General features: G+C 48.5%; 1 protein-coding gene across 1 annotated transcript; it reads left to right on the top strand.

Annotated features, from left to right (window-relative positions):
* Nucleotides 1–1,294: 1,294 nt before the first annotated feature.
* LOC119371902 (deoxyribonuclease-2-alpha) lies at nucleotides 1,295–19,915 on the top strand. The gene is made up of 7 exons (XM_037642358.2): nucleotides 1,295–1,552; nucleotides 7,175–7,397; nucleotides 8,413–8,494; nucleotides 10,025–10,189; nucleotides 11,696–11,893; nucleotides 15,272–15,576; nucleotides 19,762–19,915. Exons 1-7 carry the CDS (start codon nucleotides 1,407–1,409, stop codon nucleotides 19,879–19,881), a joined length of 1,239 nt encoding a protein of 412 aa, XP_037498286.1. The 5' UTR covers nucleotides 1,295–1,406; the 3' UTR covers nucleotides 19,882–19,915.
* Nucleotides 19,916–20,423: the final 508 nt, after the last annotated feature.

Genomic DNA, 20,423 nt, shown 5'->3' with positions numbered 1-20,423 from the left:
GGACGCCACCGCCGCCGCCGGACACAGCCCCGAGCAAAAGCTGCTTCGCATCTAAAACAAAACTTGGAGGACGCTTGAGCTTCGTCTTCAAGAGTGAACGCGATAGCGTAATCGGGCTCCGTGCCTTCTCAAATCGCTAGCCTAGCTTTGGTTCTCGTTGCATGCCTCAACCGCGCTGCAAGGAAACGAACGTCTGTGCGCGTAAAATTCGCCGTTTCAAACTATCCTATAATGCCTACTGCAAGCACAGTTGTGCGGTGCACACTACGCCATAATTATTCGTTTTGCGAATAAGCGAAGGGCCCACTTCGCGTCCGTAAAGCAACGCGCGAACCTACGAAGCTGCTCACTTTGTTGATGCTTTTGCTGATGACGATGATTAATTATGTCTGAGAGCTTTGTAGTGCGTGAGCCTTTTAAACGCCCGCTCGTTGCGCAATTCACATGTTTTGACGCCTGGCGCGATTCGACACTTCTGCCACGCAATATCACATGCGTTAAGGAGACTCGTCCCACTACACGACATTCACATAGCTTTTTTTTTGTTTCTTTTGCGATACCGCTTTAAACAATGGCGTAGCTCTGTGGTGGAACATCTGGTTGCCAAGCAGAAGGCCTGGGTTCGATTCTCACTCGAAACGAATACTTTTATCAATCATTTTATTTGCATCCTTCTCGCTTTTTCGCTCACGGACAACGCTGATTTTTCTCTCACAACCAACGACACCGACACCAACGCTGACAACGGAATTTCTGCGAAACGAGCGCTTTAACGCTATCGGGTTAATAATATTCTGAAAGCTACTGCTTTACCAGACCGCCTGTTCTGCTGGTCGGAGCCTTCGTAACGTCTTAGTTCTATTTTGAGAAGTGCCAAGTACAAGTTTTCAAGACTAGACGCAAGCGTGAGTTCAGGCTCAGAACTTTCTTCCCTTGGGAGGCTCCCAGACCTTGGCCTTCGCGGTTGCTAGGAAAGGTGGGGATCCGTGCATTTCGATTATTTGACCTTTAACTTATCAGCAGCAATACTGCAAGTGACCCGGTTCCGGCGGTCTTTGACCACCACTCGGAGATCGCATATCTTAAAGCGTTAGCAATAGGGACGGTTACCTGACAGGAAGGGCCGCCCGCGTAAACATTCGATGACGGCACGTCAACTCCGACGTCTCGCTGTGCCGTTGGACCCTCGAGACGGTAACTAGGGGAAACCCCGCCTTCTTCCCCGTGCATTCTTATCTCTCGGCTATCTGGAGTTGAGTGTCGGGCACGGCTTCGGCGCGGGGGACACTCGATTTTCTATCGCAAGCCGAGCCCGCGAAGTCGCCGCACGATAAACCGCGCGCTTCATTGCAAAGGCAAGGCAAACGCCATCCGCGGACACCCAACCCCGTGCAGGCCGCTACGCGATGGACGCCACCGGCCGGCCCAGATGCACTGCCTTCTTTCTGGTTGGGGCGCGGATTTCGGTGCTCGCCCTGCTGCTGGTATTGCTGTCCAAAACCGCCGTGGAAGCTGTCTCTTGCAAGGACGAGCATAACCAGGATGTGGAGTGGTGAGCGCGTTACCCTTTCTTCGAGCACCGTCCTTCAATGTGCGCGCGTATGTGGATCTGAACTGAGATGCGGGCACATTTATGTTCCTGTTTTTGTACCGCATGTTCATTAGGTGACTCGTAAACCTTTATACCACAATACAATATGACAAACATCACGAAAATAGACAGTTAATTATGAAACCGACAATACTGGTGCTCGCGTAGTCAGTTTTATTTTCTATGTGTCGTTTTCACGCCGTTTGATATATTATACCTTGCCAACGAGCCTTGCTGACAATCATTTTTTTTAAAGCATGTTGCCTTCTTTCCTTTTAATATTACATAGCTAGCCAAAATAACTTTTTCTCAGGCTTCATATACTTCCTTCTGGATAAAATTCACATGACGAAAGAGACTATCTTTGGAGCTTCACATGTGGAGTCCGAAATCGATGATGGAATCCCGTCTGGCCGGGAAGATGCCATGCTAACAAAATAGAACACCGAACCACAGATAAATACACTGTCTTCTTTTGTTGTTGTTGCTCAGTGTTTTCTTAGCCACTGTCCGTCTTTCTTCTGTTCCCTCTGTACAATGTGAATTTTGTGAACAACTAAACAAGTAAAGACATGGCGAACACACGTGCGACACCTCCATACAACGCATCATTGTGGTATAGGATAGCCTGCAGCAACGTACTTTGGTAACGCTCGTAAAAAGTAAAAAACTAAGTATTACTAAGGAAAGCAACTTGCACGACGGAACCCCTTCAACATGTTGCCCCCCCCCCCCCCAAAAAAAAAAAAAACGACGGGATGACTGTGGTTACAACTACGAATGACGTGCAGGTCGTTGTGATAATCAGCGCAATTTCCCGTGAAATTAGCAGCCAGGACCATTTCTAAGGAAACTCAGTTCGTGGAAGTGCACTTAGTCACCGAAAGACGTCGGCTTCAATTTATCAACAATCACATAATGAACTAAGCCCAGCCACGCAACTAACGTATGGACAAGTGGGTTTTCCCTGATGACCACATGTTCCCACATCCAACGTCCCTCGGTTCCCTGTTGAAGCTTTCTTTGTACGACATCTGTTGACCAACCGAGTCTGCGGAATATTAAACGAAGTTCGCATGCTCAGTGATCGCCTGCTACCGTGCTGTCCTTTACTATACATTCCTCGGATTTGAACAAGCAAAAAAGTAGCACACGGAAATGACAGCTGCCACGAGCACTAGGGCAGAACGTAAACAGAAGAAAGCCCATCCGCATTCTCCAAATGAAATCTTCAAACTTGTAAGAAACTGATATTTCATCGGTGATTAAAGCCGGTGCTGCCACGTTTCCGGAATACGTGCTATCTCTACCAGCTCTGAGCTGCCGAGGAAGTTGCCATCGGACAAGGTACTGACGGAATCGATCACCAACTCGAAGAGCTGAAACAGACTTCTTAACCCTCATTTGTATTTAATCGCTACCGCTCAGACGAATGGCCTACGCTCGCTGGCGAACTTAACCAGCTTCAGTATTGTTAACGCAGTTTTTTCAGCTGCGAGACACAAACTCTTCAGAGACTTTTCTCTTCTTTAAGGGAGCCGCGTCAGGCGACTGTCCAAATATAGCAACAAGCGGCTATACGAGGGACGCTTCTTCAGCGTCATCCGTGCCACCCACGTGATGCATCCATCGGTCGCTGTATCCCAATCTCGCTCGTAGCAGTGACAACGACGTTATCGGTGCTGCACGTCAACGTCCTGGCAGCCCATGACTGTCCCCTAGAGAAGTCGCGACGAGTGTACAAACGCAGACGAGTGGAATCAGGAAACACTTATCGCAGACAGAACGTAAAGTCCATGTACACAAGTGCTGCAGGCTCAGTGAATGAATACCGCTATGCCTCATCAACCGTTGTATTGTTTGTACAAACCCAAGAGACATAATATAGCAGTACTATTGCAGTTAATCTTGCCGTAGACTTATCTTCCTCGGAAGTCTCGATCTGTAAACATGCGTAAAAGAAAGATAGTGTTTCTCGGCGACCACGGGACGAAATTTCACGTCGCTTCTTTTTTCTTTTTCTTTTGGGAAAACCCGAAGTAGACCTTTCATGTAAGCTACGAATATTTTCACAAGGCATGGTCGAATTTACAACTCTGTAGCACAGGAAAAAAAAAGCTATTTGACGATTCTGTGAAAATTTCCTGATAACACATGTAGCACGGTCAACGTAATATAATAAGTTTGACGTTAGCCCATTCGCAAGCGAACCCGCTCTCATCCCGCCAACGGCAAACAACGCTCAGCGTATTACCCTGGCACAAAAATGTGCGTGCGTTTGTTGTGCGATGTGCCGCTTCCTAATCGCACCATCAAACGCGAATATATTATATATGACGAATGTAATACTTGAAACACGAGCGACGGGACGCTGCGAATCGCAAACTAAATCACGCAACGCTTATGCGCAGTAGATGCAAGCAAGCAAGCAAGCAACAGGGCGACGAAGACCAGCCGTGACCACCAAGTGATCCCTCCACCCCCCCCCCCCCCCCCGGGGCCCCTACTATATACCCTTGTGATGCTGTCGAATGCTCGAGTATTGCGACCCTCCACGCCGAGTGGCAGCAGTGCTACAGACATTTCCATCGGGAAAAAGGAGCACCTGCTTTCTGGACTGTTGCGCGGGCGTATAGAGGCTGGCGCCATCGGCAGTGCTTTCTTGGAGGGTCGCGCATGTCTACACACAGTCCAACGTTCCCTAACGTGCACTTTAATCTAAGTGCGCGGATGTGTGCATTTCACCCCGATCGAAATTCAGCCGCCGTGGCCGACTATCGGAGCGGTGACTTCGCCCATGGCATATGCCACACCACAGCCGCTAACCTGCTATGGAGGGTAAGGCGTTATATCCGCTCTTTCCGAGTTCAGTTTTCTAGTACAAACGATACACATTTTCCTTGCAAGAGCAACTCAGCACACAAAGATAATTCACAACGTGTCTCGTTCCATTCAGTAGGCCTCAGAAACAACAACGACGCTTTCGTGTTTCGTATCGCGCATGGCGGTTCTTTGTCGTGGGGGCTGAGGAGGTGCCGCAGCTCCAAGCTCAAGCCGCGTTGCAAATGTACGGCTGTCTTCAGAATCTGTCGCTCAGGGCAATGCCGAGGAAAGCCACACAGGATGTGTTTGAAGTCTTCCTGAATATTCCATGCTGTGCACATTGGAGAGTCCGAGTGTCAAATCTTATATTTGAAGTAATTTGTGTAGGCTACGTTGAGTCTGATCCGGTGAATGCACGCTTCATCTTGCCTGCCGAGTCCTCGCGGCGTACAAAAGTTACAAGATGGGTCTGTTTTCTGCAGAGGTCCGTACTGGTTACTTGCTTCGCGCCATAACGATCGCTGCAGATTACAAGCAAACGGAGACACCAGAGTCGTTGCATCTTTTATTGAAAAGGTAATATCAATTCTCTGGGATGTAGTGTCATGTGCGGCTCTGGCAGCGGAGTCCGCACGAACATTGACCGCAGTGAGCTGGTATTCACAGCAGTACAACGTCGTGGGTTCATGATCATTATTATGTAGCGGGATGATGATGATGATGATGATGCAAACTTTATTGGGGTCCAGAGAAGACGCAGGGGAGGCAGAAAGTTAGGCGGGCAGATCAGATTAAGAAGTTTGCGGGGATACCACCATGGCCGCAGCAAGCACAGGACCGTGTTGATTGATGAAACATGGGACTTCCCTTTGCCCTGCAGTGGGCCCAGTCAGGCTGATGATGATGAGGATGATTATTACGCAGGCACCTGATGTTCAGGACTAGTTCTTGCGAGCGCGGTAACTTCAAAGATTTCAGTGCCGCTCGTGAGTCCGAGAATATCACCTAAGAATCCGGTATCTGATCTTTGATATATAGGAGCGCGCTCCGCAGTACAGTAAGCTCAATAGCTGGGGCGGATGTATACGGTGACTCAGAGTGGCAGAGATGGTAACGATCGACGATGGTATCCGTAGACCTATTGCAGATGATAAATATGTGACAGCCATCAGTGTAAATGTGACCGCGGGTTCTATAGTTGTAATGTGTTCAAGAACATAGTATGTCAGCGCTGGCTCAGGTGTGTTTCTCGTGCTCTGAACACCGGCACTGTCGTGACTATTGTCCAGGAAGGAACTTGCCATGGAGGCTCCATCAAAATCGATCGCTTTTCATAATTCAGTTGAAGGAAGTACTTGCCCAAGCAAGCGGATGGTTCGGTACACTGGCGGCAAAACGCGCGCTGACTCGGGGGAACTCTTGCTTCACAAGTTTGGGAACCGAAAGACGTCGACTTCCTATCAAGGTTCCTACAGTACGACTTGTTGCTGGGCGAGTTCGTTGACACCGAAGGCAGCTGTACGCACCTTCCTACAGTATACGTGTTTTTCGGCAAGTCTAGGCACACACTCACGATTTGGCTTGCATACTGTGCGCACCTGAAGCTTTGATTTGGTGAGACACTGTAGTGCAGGAACGCTGTACCGCAGGAGACCTTCACAAAAGGCCATGCACACGCGCGGCTGAGCTGTCACGGAGCATCAGCTATGACATCATGCGGAAGATGTTCGCGTATGATGCCAGCTTTTCCTTCAATACTCGATCAGGAAGCGATCATTAATCGGTCAAATATGACTCCCATGAACTTTTGACTTGACACGTATCGGTTGTGAGAGCCCGCCACTTTTAATTTGTAGCGCGATATATGCCGTTTAGTAAAGGCATGCAGTGACGCCGCACTTGTCTGTTGACATTATTAGTCCACGTGTCAGTAAATGTTTCAGTGTAAGGTTAGTGGCCTTCCGCAATATTTCGCGTGGAAAGCGTCGATTGCGATTACTGCACCATATGCAGATGTCAACGGCATATAAGGCAATCTCAACCGATGCAGGGACACACTTTTCCAGGCCGATGAGAGAGGTAATGAATACAGTCGGGCTCAGTATACAGCCCTGCGCAACTACACGAAGTACTGTGTGATGAGTGGTGTCACCATCTATTGTTGGCACGTACAGCGCCCGGCGACTGCAACGCGCTACTCGAGGCGGGTGGCTGCTGGCGGTGAGGGTGACGGTGATGGACACGTCACCCTCACCGCCAGCACGTGATGGCTGCATCCAGTAGACAGCCGTTAAGTCTGTGGTTCTTTGTGGCGCCGGCGGAGCGCTGCTTGCCACGACTTCGAAACGGAGAGCTCACATTCCGCACAGCGCGAAGCTGCTGTAGCTGGCGTGTGTGCGTTACGAAGGAATGCAGCACTCCGCTGGACACACTCAAGGCGTCTTCGAGTAGCAAATTGTAAAAAAAAATATCACAACAAACTTTATTTACGTGGGACACTGCCTCGCCAAAGTAGCAGTTCGTGAAGTGTACGTACGTTGATGTTCAGTCACCCTGTGGGCAGCAGCACGCATACACTTGTGCTACTTTTGCACTGCGTGACTACTGAAATAGTAATAGCAGATACGTTACGGGTGTGTTCAAACGGCTTTTCATGGCGGGCAACCAAAATGACGGTATGTTATTAAGAACATTCACCCACAGAAGGTCAGTCAGTCTTTATTTAACTTCGTGTTGTCTTTCTTCGGTTGTTGGCTGCAGGTTCTTCATGTACAAAATGCCTAAGGAGGCGTCACGTGCCGCCTCGGTGGCCTTCAACAAGGCTTCCACGTCACCGAGGGGCGGCGAGGAGTACTTCTACGTAGATGCACGGACGCCGGCGTCCACGTCTCGATGGCCACGGTCGGAGCACTCGGTGGCCGAGGCCGCCGGAGCGCTGGCCAACACCCTGGCACCACTTTACGCGATGAATAAGTCCGGCCTGGTGAGAAAGCTAACCAAATCGACGCGAAGTTTCCAACGACATAAGCATTTCGCTGTGTGGCCAGTAAAACTCCCGGAATGCTTTATTGAAAAAGGAGGGAGGCAACGTCATCATTACACTGTCAATGTAGTGCCAGCCTAATCAGTGTTGCGCTAAATACCTCGCTAAAATTTGACGAGGAATGCGCGAACGCTCATCAGGCATATTGAATTAAGACGAAGTGTACCATTACAAGAGGAGAGGGACATAGGCAGGAGTCACAACACACAACAATTATTTCAAGAAACAAAAGTGTATCTGGAAAGGCCTACACTTATACCAGGTTGGTACCCTGGTGTCACCCTGGTAAAAAAAAAACAATAGTGAAAAAATAGCAATCAGCTTTTAGAATCAGCGCAAGGGTATCTATATCTAAGTCTATTAATAACAGCGAATCCAGGTCAATAAATGAAAATTAGCTAACTGATGAGGATCGGCTGAAGCGCACTCGGCAGACATCACCAAACCGTTACAGGGAATTTACCGCTGTCTCCAATGCTGACAGTGTGCAATCATTGAAACTGTCCGTACCAACCCACAGAGCTCAAACTTGGAAGATGCTTACTTGAGTCATCTTCTGTGGACATGTCCCGGGCTACATACAGCTTCTCGCCGCCATCTTTGTCAGGCCACCAGATTAACTCAAATGTATTCGCGATCCACACCACCATTTGTTTCTGCGCTTTGCGTACAAAACTGAACTGCGCGTGTCTTAGTGCAATCTAACGCGAGAAAAAAAATGTTTTAAAAGGTCAATCTTCATGGCCATCGAGTTTGCCTGAGCGCAGTAACGCCACTGCTCGTTTATTGATATAGCGAGTGACCAGCTACTACAGTATACATGACCAATAATGATATGAACCATGATTTGTAGCGTTGTGTAATGCATCGTTATAAGGATGAATGCTTAGTCTTTTGGCAGACACTGAGTAATTTTTAATGCTCTACTCCTACTCGCTGCTACCCACTGTTGCAGAACTTGGCCTACGCGACGTACAACGACCAGCCTCCGACAGGCACTGACGGTGCCACTGTCGACAGTCATGGTCACACGAAAGGTGAGGCTGCGTCAGTGGTACTCAACGTTAATATGCCAACAGCGGGAACCTCTCGATAAGGCAGGCGCATGACAGTAGAAGTACGAAATAATAGCGCATCTCTATGCGCTATGTTTTATTCAAGCTTCATGGTCTGGTGGAATGCCAGAAAACAGGGGGGGGGGGGGGGAATAAACAAGAAAGCTCGAGCTGGAAACAAAGTAGCAGGAAGAGTGCTTCACTAGAACCTTTTCTGTTAAGGCTCTGGAATAATGTACGAAGTCGCTCTATAAGCAACTCATGAACCGAACAGGCCGCGTGGCCCCACTGAGAGCTCGTCAGCTGTCAAGGCTCGTGGCCCTGCGTAGATATTCTTTATCCTTTAAGCGGTTCGGTGTCCTTTTCTGCACATTTGTTTTTGCCCTGTCATGGCGAATCGATCGCCATCATAGTAGTAGTGTTGCGTTATTACAGCCTATGCGGGCGTCGTGACAAACTCAGTTTCAACCGCGCTGAGCGTGACAAATTTGTTACGCACTTCGAAGAAACATGAAATTTGATTTCATGCATTCAATAATACCACGAAACAAAATCTCTTCTTTACATGGCGCTTTCGCAGGAGGAAAGAGTGTTCAATTTTCCGTTCTAATGAAAGTGCCGAAACTGCAGCGAAGACAGTGTATATTACAGTTTCTATAGCGGTGCTCGAAATGTCTGAAATCCTGGAATAACGATTAGAACAATAAGTTCGAATATCTTCAAATCAAATAGTCGTTATTGGTAAATATGAGTAGTACTATAATATCTTAGAATACTTCGAAACGCGCATAATGCTCAAATGAAGAAAGTGTGAACACATATACGATCAGTCTCATTATCGTCGGGAGTAGTATGCATGCATATAATCCCATAAGCAGGCTAAGTCGATCTCGGAGCAAAACTGCCTGCTCAGCAGCAATCTTTCCGCTTCTCTGGAAAGTACTGTGTATACTCAGCAAACCTATTTGTTCCCGTTCGTATTGCGCTTGCTGTAAACAATGCTTCATAGCGTGTAATATGATAGAAACTTATTACCGACGTGTAGATCATGCATTAACTTCCAGAAGTCTGTGAGTAATTCGAAAAGAAATGTTGAGCTGGTATACGGCAATCTATTTAATTCCCTTCGCTTCAGGCCACTGTTCCGATTCAGCAACATCGTCTTCATTACGAGCCTATTTTATGTCCACTGCATGATCAAGGCATCTTCCATTGCTCTCCGACTTACTCTACCTTCCCACGAAACCTCTATAAAACGTTTTATAGAGGTTTACAGAGGTTTCAGACGTTTTAAAGACGTTTTATATAGGTTTTGTGTTTCATGGGTTGTGCGAGCTGATTACATCTTATCCCTCTTCGTATCCATACCCCTACTCTATTCACCACCGGCTGTCTGTCCCACGCATTATGTGGCCGACCCAAGTTCATTTCTTCGCACTCGATTTAATCTGAGGATTGATATAGTCGTACATCTCCCATACATATTATATTATCATTTGCATTCCTTTGCAGGCGTTATCCTATTCGACGAGCAGCAGGGCGTGTGGCTGGTCCACAGTGTGCCGGATTTTCCGGGCTCCCTGCACAGCGGACACTACGAGTTCCCCGACACCGGCCGCGAGTACGGACAAGTGGCGCTGTGCGTCACATTCCCAACGACCCAGCTGGACACAATCGGTACGCCATCGCAGGAAGCGCAAAATACAGGCGTTCGTTTCCCTCACGCACCGCTATTTTGCATTGACGTGAACGAGTGCTCTTCAGACATCAAGCGCTTCATACACGGGTGCGGCGGCCGCATTACTCCAGGTAACCATATGCTTGTGCTGATAGCCAGGGGCGTAGGCAGAAATTTTTTCGGGGGTTGGGGGGGCACCTCCTTGATCTGAAATGGGGGCCGGGCAGGAAGGTGGGGTCGAGTGTCATTTCGTGCTCTGTATGTCATAGCAAAAAAAAAAAAAATGGGGGGGGGGGGGGGGAACGGGCCCGGTGTGCCACCCCCTGGCTACGCCATTGCTGATAGCCTAGCTTCGGTAACTAGTCGTGACCTGGAAGAAAACCTTCTCGTGAGTTTTTTTTTTTTTTTTTCCTGTTACTAATTCCAGAAAAGTTCTGATCCCTGCAATTCCATTAAGAAACGGGACGAGTTGGTGAAACTGCGTTTCGTGCATTTCACCTCAAACGTAATGGTAACACACCTGAAATCCGCTATGGTTTGACAAACCAAACAACGCAAGCGCGCTAGTAGGTAGCAACTGCCATCTCTCGTTATCTTCGTCAGGGTTCAGCGAAGTCGCCAATAGTAGCAGCGCCTTCATGGCACCATTGAGTCGGTCACCACATTCAATGACATAACTGTTTCCGAGGGCAGGAGAAAACTCCACAGTGCCACTTACTGAAAATCTTGCTCGTAACAGCGACGTATTCTCGTAACGAAGTTTGCAAGAATGCGTCGTGATCTGTGCCGTCAGCAATTCATTTTTCTCCTGGTAGCGAGCGATCGTATTTGTGATAAATATATAAAGTTGAATTGACAGAATCGGCTTATTCGCCCTGCTACTCCAATAGGGAATATTTCCATAGGTATACCTAACCAGTCTATTGTATACACTGGGCATGTGTCAGCAGCCCTGTTGGAAGAGGAGTATACAGGCGACATACAATAAATTACATCGGGCTGCTCACACTTTCGTGGAGTATAGAGTAGAAGCCATTTTACATGCTGCATATATACATTGTATATAGATAGAGCACGCACGTAGAATCCATAGTATATACTCTTTGTATACATTTCCATACAAAGGGTTGTATACAAGGGGTATATACCTCTGCATGCACTTTTATACAAAGGAAATCCAAAAAAGGCAGGAACGGGAAGATGGAAGCTTGCGTTGAAAAAATCCGTAAACAAGGGAGGGGTGCTCGAGCCGACGTTTCGACAAGTGGATTTGTCTTCTTCAAGGCTGGAAGTTCCAGCCTTGAAGAAGACAAGTCCACTTGTCGAAACGTCGGCACCGTTATGTTAAATACAACCATTTGTATACCCCACAGAAGCGCTATTCTCATCCGGAGTAACACGCTAGGCGAGCCACCGGGCAAACAATTTCTGAGGTTTATTAAATAGCTCTTCTCACCCCTCCCCAACTGTCTCTAACATAAAAAAGCGCGTTTTTCGTCTCGCAGCAACGCATCTCCGTCTCCAGCATCCCGACATCTACGACAGCTACGCCCCGCAGAGCCTTCTCACCGCGCACCCTCCGTTGGCGCTACTGCTGCAGAAGAGGTTCATCCACACACAGCCGTGGCTGCTCACCGCCAAACTGGTCACCCAGGGAAACGCCACGTTCGTCAGCTTCGCCAAACACGGGCAGTACGAACAGGGTGGGTAGCTGTGCTGCTCGATGTCTTACGCTAGGGTTCTGTGTAACACTCAAGTTTTCGAGGCATATGCAAACAGGCATTTTGAATGTTTATTTCTATGAAATTCATGGTTTTCCAGGGGCGTTTTACTGAACATCCGGTTACATGCCCCAAATCGGAGTTCCTCAGGTTTTGTTGCTCTGTTTTGAAATTTGAGCAAATATTCTGTAAGACAAACGCTCATTATCATCAGTAGAAATTTTTTTTTTTTCCATTGGTGCAGGAATCGCTGTCCCTGCTTACAACTTTCTACGTTTGCAAACACACTTTCCAATGTTTGCGTCCGCGTCTCTGAGACGTTTCTTCAAGTTCACGAAATGGAACACCGGTACACCATTCTGACTTTCGCACTAACTACTGGGGATGGTGGGAGATACAGCGCAACGTAATAAAAAGTCCGAAAAGAGGTCATGCGTGGACATGCAAGCGAAAGAATTGCAATTACTAGACAATTCTTTTCACGTTATATTTCCGATATTACAAAACGTCCGCCAAGTAATGCAGGGTATATCACCTATCTGACCCAGATAGGCCACAAAATGGTGAGTAAGCCTCGAATTACTTAGGCAAATTTGTCTTCAGGTTCTGTTCTATAATTTGTGGTCATTGCAAGAAGGAATAGATGGTGTACTGAAGTTCCCTAGCAATGTTCCTTTCGACAGAGGAACGTTGCCTTTCGACAGAGGAATATCGCACGAGCACTGAAGGATTTCCGCGAGCACTTCATGAAACTTTGACCGCCTTGTGGGCTTACGGTTGGCAAGTGCTTTAGCTGAAGAATCATTCCCGTACTGACTGAAGGGAACTTACGACGAAGTTCCTTATAGAGATCTTAAGGGAAGTGCTGGAAAATTGCAGGCACACTTTCAGCAACCTCGCACTGCCAATTGCAAAGAATTTTTTTCCCAAAATCGCAAGCCTCCTCGAAATGTATCGATAGAATACCTGAAGCCTGCCGCACCAGTAACTGTTTGAGGTGCTTTTGAAGCTAGAAAGTAGACATGTCCCTTGTTTCCCGTTCAATATTTTGAAAGATGGTTTGCGGAAACCAACCAATGGAGGCGGCGTTGCACTACTGTATACTGTAACATTTGGAGGTTGGCCACCAGAGTGTGCCCACCAAGGGCGTCCGCATAGCTTTTTGCAGGGGTGTGCATCCACATGGGACATCTAGCGCAAGCAGCCTTTCTTTCGCAGCTGTGACATGACTCGCACGATTAGTCAATAGTGTGTAACGCGCAGTCAATTACTCTTAATGACCAGCGGTTATCTTGCCTATGCGCTCCATTCCCTGCCCATGTCCATTTCTTCTTCTTGATTTCGACTAAGGTGTCCTCAACACCCGTTTGTTCCCAGACCCACTCTGCTCTCTTCTTATGCCTTAAGGTTACACCTATCGTTTTCCTTTCCATTGTTCGCTGCGCCGTCCTCAGTTTAAGTTGAACCCTCTTTGTAAGCCTCCAGGTTTCTGCTCCGGTGGTAAGTACCGGTGAGATGCAGCTATGTACTTTCCACTCAGGTGATAGTGATAAACTACAATTCATGATTTGAGAGTGCTTGCTGAATGTGCTCGATACCATCCTTATTCTCCTAGTTACGTCAGTCTCATGGTTCGGTTCCGTTGTTGCTCCTAAGTAGACGTATTCCTTTACAAATTACAGTGCCTCGCTACCTATCGCAAAGCGCTGTTCTCTTCCGAGACTGTTGTCTATTACCTTAGTTTTCTGCATATTAATTTTCAGAAGAGAAGGCGAACGCGGTAGGGGGAGACCGAAAGTTAGGTGGGCAGATGCGATTAAGAAATTCGCGGATATAACGTGGCAGCAGCACGCACAGGACCGGGTTGATCGGCGGAACATGGGAGAGGCCTTTGCCCTGCAGTGGGCGTAGTCAGGTGGATGATGATGATGATGATGAAGATGCAACGGGCAAAGTTGGCTAGCATCCCTGAAGGTTCTTTCACGGACATGCAGGACCTGAGTGTGATAACCAAGCTGTGCAGCTTATTCCTACTGCATGCAAACTACGATGTGTTCTGGTGAACAATAACCGCCATATTGACAGCTGGACTATTTTCCGCTGTAAACATCTTCTAAATATAATCCCAACATTTTTGTGGACGTGTTGGGTGCGCTGCAAGACGGAACTACGCAGCGGACATGTCCTTGTCAACCCCGCAATGTCAACATAAGGAAATTCTGCTGCTTCTGCTTCGATCGCGGCTCCGCTACAGCCGGTCGTATTGACTCAGCCGCGCGATCCTGGTAACTTCTGCGGGACAGACAAAGTTGACGTGGATAATTGGACCGCAAATCGGTGGGACCCAACAATGATGCTCGGAAATGTCGCCTTCTATCTCTGCAGAACAGCAGGCGTGTTATTTCGTGTGTGAGCCACGGCTTCCCTCATCTTCTCCCCCTCGGAATGCCTATGGTGCCAACCACTTAGCTGGTCGTAGTGAAAGGCCACTAATGCCAGTGTCACATGCGCATCTGATCACTATCAGGGCCGATCCGGATTAGACTCGTTTCGTATCAGTTGCTGTTAGATGGTTACCTTCAATCGCAATCAAGCCCGATTGGGATCAAGGTGGTCGCAATCTGCGCATCATGATCTGGCACACAGACAGCGATGCGCGATTTGACAGACGTATGCGTAAAACGCCATCAGGATTAGTTCGGACCGAGAAGCAGCGACCATTGTTGATGGCGATCAAGAAATCCGATCTGGATCGGCCCCGATATTGATCAAGAGTGCCCTTATGACAGCGGTGTAGGATTACCACCGCTGAGTGGCCGTGATTGTTTGGTGCCCCATCAGTGGTCACACATATCGGGCTGTCCTCAACAGTGTCTTCGAACATGATGTTTGCATTTTTGTCTTCATTGTGTCTCTTTACCTCCAACACAGTTTGTCGACCTTGCAGTGCGTGACTTTTTCTGAACATGTCATGCATTGCGACGCTTTTCGGAATGTGCATTAGCCAGTAAGAGAAACGAAAGACGGAAGTTCTCGCAGTTTTTCGAAGGCAATCCGAACTTAAAACTTTCAAGGTCGGCTTTATCCTAATGCGTAGAATGTGTGCCCTTAACCCCTCTTGTTTTGTCTGGGAAGTCTAGCGGAATTTTTTTTCGACGTGAGTGACACGTAGCTACGGTGCACATTGGTAATGAAATAAATCAGACGTAATTGCGACGTCAAAGATGTTGAAACCGCTGCTCAAGTACGTCAGTGCAGCTATCACTGTCAAACTGCACCAGAGTTAGTTCTGAACCATGGCAGCTCCATGAGCGGCCGTGGTACAACTAACTACCTGTGGTGGCCCTGGGCCGCTCGCAGACGTCTACGAGACGGCCGTGGGCGTCACTCTCGGGAAGGACGTACTGGTCTCTACGTGGCGGAACGGTCGTGGCGGCAAGCTACCGCCGGCCTGCAACGGCGTCGCCGGTCCGCGGGTGCTGGACGTGTTGCAGATGCGCTTCGACCAGGCCTCGAGCAACGCCTCGCTGGCCTTCGACAACACCGAGGACCACAGCAAGTGGGCCGTTTCCCTGCCCGGCAAGACGTGGACGCACGACAAGGCAGAGGAGAGCGGAGGGAACAGCGACGTGGGCTACGTGTGCATAGGCACGCTCAACCGAATGGTACGTACGCACACACGTGCTCGCACCTTCCTCAGTCATCGACCTTACGAGGCAAGGTCGAGCCTCGCACTCCGAGAAGAAAGAAAAGGAGTATGTGTAACTCTTTATGGTCAGGCCTGACTTGCAACTCTCTTTAAAGAGACACGTTAAGTCTCTTTTGCGTCCCACGACTCTCCTGAGAGAGTATAATGATTGTCAAAGAGAGTTCATGTGTCACTTTAAAGAGTCATATACGTGGTAAGTCAGGATCTAACAAAAAATAGAGTCAGACTTTTTTTTCCTTAGAGTGCAACACTGCATTAAGTCAGTGTTATACTCAGAATAGCGGTGGCTTGAGCTAGTTCGGTTTTCCATTTTTATTCATGTGAGGTAGCGCGAAGGAGGACGACTCGTCTAAGTCATTTCTATGCCCATTCTCCCGCTTGGTGCTACACCACATTAACAGTTATACTCGGCCGGAGAATACCTTGACATTAATCTGATTTCCATAATAAACGGTTCTGTTACACAGAAGCAGTTGTGTTAATACTTCAGAGACACAGAGGGGTGCGAAAACAGAGGAAGCAAGGAAGCTTAACTAGACACGCGTCCACGCGGCTGCAAACTCTACACATTCATAATAAAACATTCCCGTATGTCATTTCAATAATTCCATACGTTTCCTTACTGAATTCATGCTTTTGCCTATATTTTCCATACATTTACCATATATTTCCGTAAGAATCTTACGGAAACATATGAAATTGTTGGAATGGTATACGGAACGTTTCAGTACTATGAATATGGGCGATGAAACTTTGAAGCAGAAGCTCCCTAGTGGGATATTGTCTATGCAGTGCGCAAGCATTATTAACATGAAAGTATATTATGCCTGGGTCCACCAAGACTTCAGTGACGTATTTCCGTCACGGAAAAAATACCCACGATCTGATGACAAATAAAAGCTTCCATCAAGCAAACTAGCAGCTGTTCCGTTGTGGGGTCTGAGAGGACGCGCGCTTGAGGAACACAGGGACGCAGTTCACGCGGTCGTGCAACAACACGTACACGTTTATTAACTAGCTTTTTACATACGACGAACTGGCCTGCCGCATCTGATACACAACTAGTGCCACGCTAAATAACCTTATACAATACCAATACAATACCCCGAAAGCATAACACACACCCAAGACAACATAAGACATACAATGCACCGCGAATGCTACGTCGCCGACTCAACACGAGGGCCCGCGGGAAACGAGCCGCGGTATCGTCCCCCACGGACCCCCCGCGGGGGACGTCCATCCACGCACGCCGCCAAACCCAAAGAGGCTCGCTGCCGTTTTCTGTCCACCGGCCTAGCTTTTCCGGTAGGCGACGCTGCCGGCGCCACCGCGCTAACTCTAGCCCGCGCGAGCACATTGCCACTGCTCGCTCGGCGGCCGTTTAACCTAACTGCGGCCTATCCGCGAGACGCGCGTGCGCCGAGGCGCAAACGGCTTTACAGGGGGTGATAGCACCCCCACACCGTGCACGAATACAACTGATGAGTGAAGCTCCTTAGAAATGGGACGCAAACGACTATGCGCCTGATCTCGCTTCTGGCTTTCATGAAGGCGGTAGTGTGGGGAGCGGGTGGGGAGAGCGTCTGCTGCGCTCGGTGGCGGGAACGACTGGGTGAGCGAGAGTGCGGCGCGCGCAGCGCAGAGAGAGGGGCGCGAGCGGTGATGCGGCAGGGAGCTTCGACGGCGGCGACGGAACACCGCACGCGACGTTCGGCGCGCGCAGCGTTTCATTGCTTTTATTGCTCCGGCGCCGGGTGGGGAGAGCGTCTGCTACTACCTTCGACAAGCACCCGTAGTGCGCTAGAATTATGGTTGTCATTTCACAATTCACGATAAAGTGGTGAAAGTGAAGACAACCATTATAACCAGTTGTGCACAGAGCTTCTTTCTTTTAACCTCGAATTTCTGGTGCGCTAGAACCAAACCGCTGAAGGCCTAAACATTTCCTCTTAAATCACCGGCCACTACAACCTAAAGCGGTGCTTAACGGCGACGGCGGGGTGCGGGCCTAATGAGCTTCGCTCCTAAGAAAATATTCCCACGACCTCTCGGTTGGCGACAACAGATCGGGCATGCTATCGACTGCGCCACCGTCACACACTCTGGAGGTGTTACAAACGCGCATTTTATATCTCACACTTTCCTCACACAGGGCTTTTGGTGGGCGGGGTGGTGTCGCCGTGTGGGAGCGGGAACTTTTGTGCATATAGTTCTCGCAAAAGATTTTTACGTCATCGCTTTACGTCATCAAAGCAGATTTTACGTCAGATTTTACGTCATCGCTTTACGTCATCAAAGCAGTGTTCATAGCCACTGCATTGCATCAGGGCTAGGGAGTATCTCAGAGATACTTTTGAGTATAGATAGTATTTCAGAGGTACTTTTGAGTATCTGTATTTCTGCATCGAGATACATTTGAAAAATGTATTTGCATCTCAGTAGTGAAATACTTTTACGATATATCGTTTGTATCGCGATACTATGCAGTACACGAGTACCTCGTTACATATTGTTGTCGGAAATGAGTTTATGCAAGTTTTCAAGGGGGGAATGATGGTTTGTTTGTTTTTGTGCCAATACAAGCAAAGACGCACTGGCGGTCGCCGACCGAAAGGGCGGCGATGGTGTCCCTTCATGCACAGAATGGCCCATGTAGTACAGCGCGCGACGCCACAGACGGCAGAATCGCGGAGGCAGTGTTGTAGGCCTCTGCCGACGAAAGTCGCTGTCTCTGAAGGCTAGTGCAGCACGCCTAATTTTTTTTCGGGTGGCAAGCCATTACTTCGTGACCTCCCGCGCGGATACCGCCTTGGAACAGAGGCTTCGCAAAATGCTTCGCGTGCGTTCAGTTCTCAAAGCGGCGGCACTTCGAAAAGCAGTTCCAGTTGTCGCGGCGGAAGTGACCAGAAGATGGCTATCTTTGTCGTGCTTTCAGCCACTTCTCCAGCGTACCGGGGTGCGTTCCTAATTGATCACAAGCGTGAAACGGTCTTTTGTGGTACCAGGCTCCCCCACCGCCGGAGCCGACTTCGCCTGTTGCGGCTTGCTGAAACGGGTGCTGGTGGCGTCGGTAATGATGACAGCTTTATTGAAAAGTGACCCTTTCGGCCCAGGCGACGAGTGCTTGCTGTAGTTTCTGATGGGGCGCTCTGAGCAGCTGTCCTTGTTTCCACGTCTGTTTAGACAGCTGGCAGGAGCGACTTGGGGGGGGTTTAAACCCTCTCACACCCAAACAACGTGATTTTAGGAAGCCAATGTTTGAATTGTGCAGTTTTGGCGTATTGGGTTCTGTTGCGCGTACAGGTCATTATGGCCGGCCTGTATGGGCAGCGGAATCATCAGCCGTCTGACCCGGCGCCGACCGGGCCAGACGGCTGAGGATTCCGAAGATGGGGACCGACTTCGGCTTCTAAACGGTCAGAACATCCCACGTGAGGGCGGAAGTGTTTCGGTATCTAGATGACCCGAGAAGAAATATCACCACACTGCAGAGCCATCCGGCTATGAAGGCGGTATTTATACACTATAACAGGAATTTGTGCTCGTCTGCAGCGGTGGAGGGACTTCTTTCGCGAGTCCTGTGCTGAGGCCGAACCGACGCTGTCTAGAAGACAGCCTATTTGAGATGCTCACACAGCAGCCTTCTCAGCAAAGCAGATCTTATGTGCAAAATAAATGCATACCTTTTCTCAATTGACTGGTGTTCATTAGTGATTCGAGTAATTTGCTTAGACTGTGCTGTTTCTAGAATAGCTCATTTTGTTGTCACCAAGTATGTCGATTTCAGTGTCCAATGCTTGTTACTCTTGCTGTGAAGTAGTTTACTTTTTTGTTGCAAATGATAGGTGAAATTATTTCATTATTACTAATTATGTACTTTGTAATCCACGGAGAACTAAACAAGTACGTTTTTTTTTTCATTGAAGGCTGTGCGTTCTGGCGCTGCATCATGACTGGTTATAGGTAACCTGCAAACGAAATGTGTGAACTTATGAATGCATCAGCCGTAAGTTCCGTGTTCTAAAGCAATTTGATGCGCTATATAACGTGCTTTACGGACACGATCGACCTCTGTAGCTATACTTTCAATAACGTGTTATCAACAAAGCGTTTTTATGTTTTCCCAATCTGTGTGCAGCAATCTCAACTGCGAAGAGGCGGCGAAACCCTGTGCTTCCGCAACGCTATGCTCCATGGTTTGCTCCTCAACAGCGTCGTCTCGCACGACACCTGTCCGAGGAACACCGCGGCCGCCTGATTGTGCAGCGACGAACGTTTACTATGACACACACACCATCACGCTGACGAAACGAAGAATAAAGCTAGTGCGCGATTTAATCGCCTCGGCCATCTATTTTCCTGTTGTCGGGCAGAATTCATATCAGTTTATCTTCGCTATGTGTACCATTTTTTTTTTTACTGCGGACCCCTGCGTGGTCCTAGCAGGAGGGTCAAAAAAAAAAAAATAAGAGCTTGGCACTAGTGGTGCCAAACCTGAAGGAACAGTGGAGCCAGGCGGCCTTGCTTGTTTTTTTTTTTTTCTTCTTTCGTTCTCCTCTGCTTTTTCTACGTCTTCCTTGTCCAGTTTCTTGCTACTTCTTTCTCTCGCTGTCTTAATACATCTCGAGCTGGTTGGTTGATCATAACGCGGCGAAAACAGCGCACACCTTGACGAGGACGGACAGAGGGAACACCGGGACACAGCACGTGTGCCCTGTGGTTGTGTGTGGTACATTCCATAGAATTTAGGCGAGTGGCGGTTGCGTGAGATAAGTGAAGAGCGCATGTAAACGAAAAATT

Source organism: Rhipicephalus sanguineus, chromosome 10 (assembly GCF_013339695.2).
Source record: "Rhipicephalus sanguineus isolate Rsan-2018 chromosome 10, BIME_Rsan_1.4, whole genome shotgun sequence".
In the NCBI taxonomy this organism is placed as follows: domain Eukaryota; kingdom Metazoa; phylum Arthropoda; class Arachnida; order Ixodida; family Ixodidae; genus Rhipicephalus; species Rhipicephalus sanguineus.
This window is presented reverse-complemented; position numbering and strand designations above follow the sequence as displayed.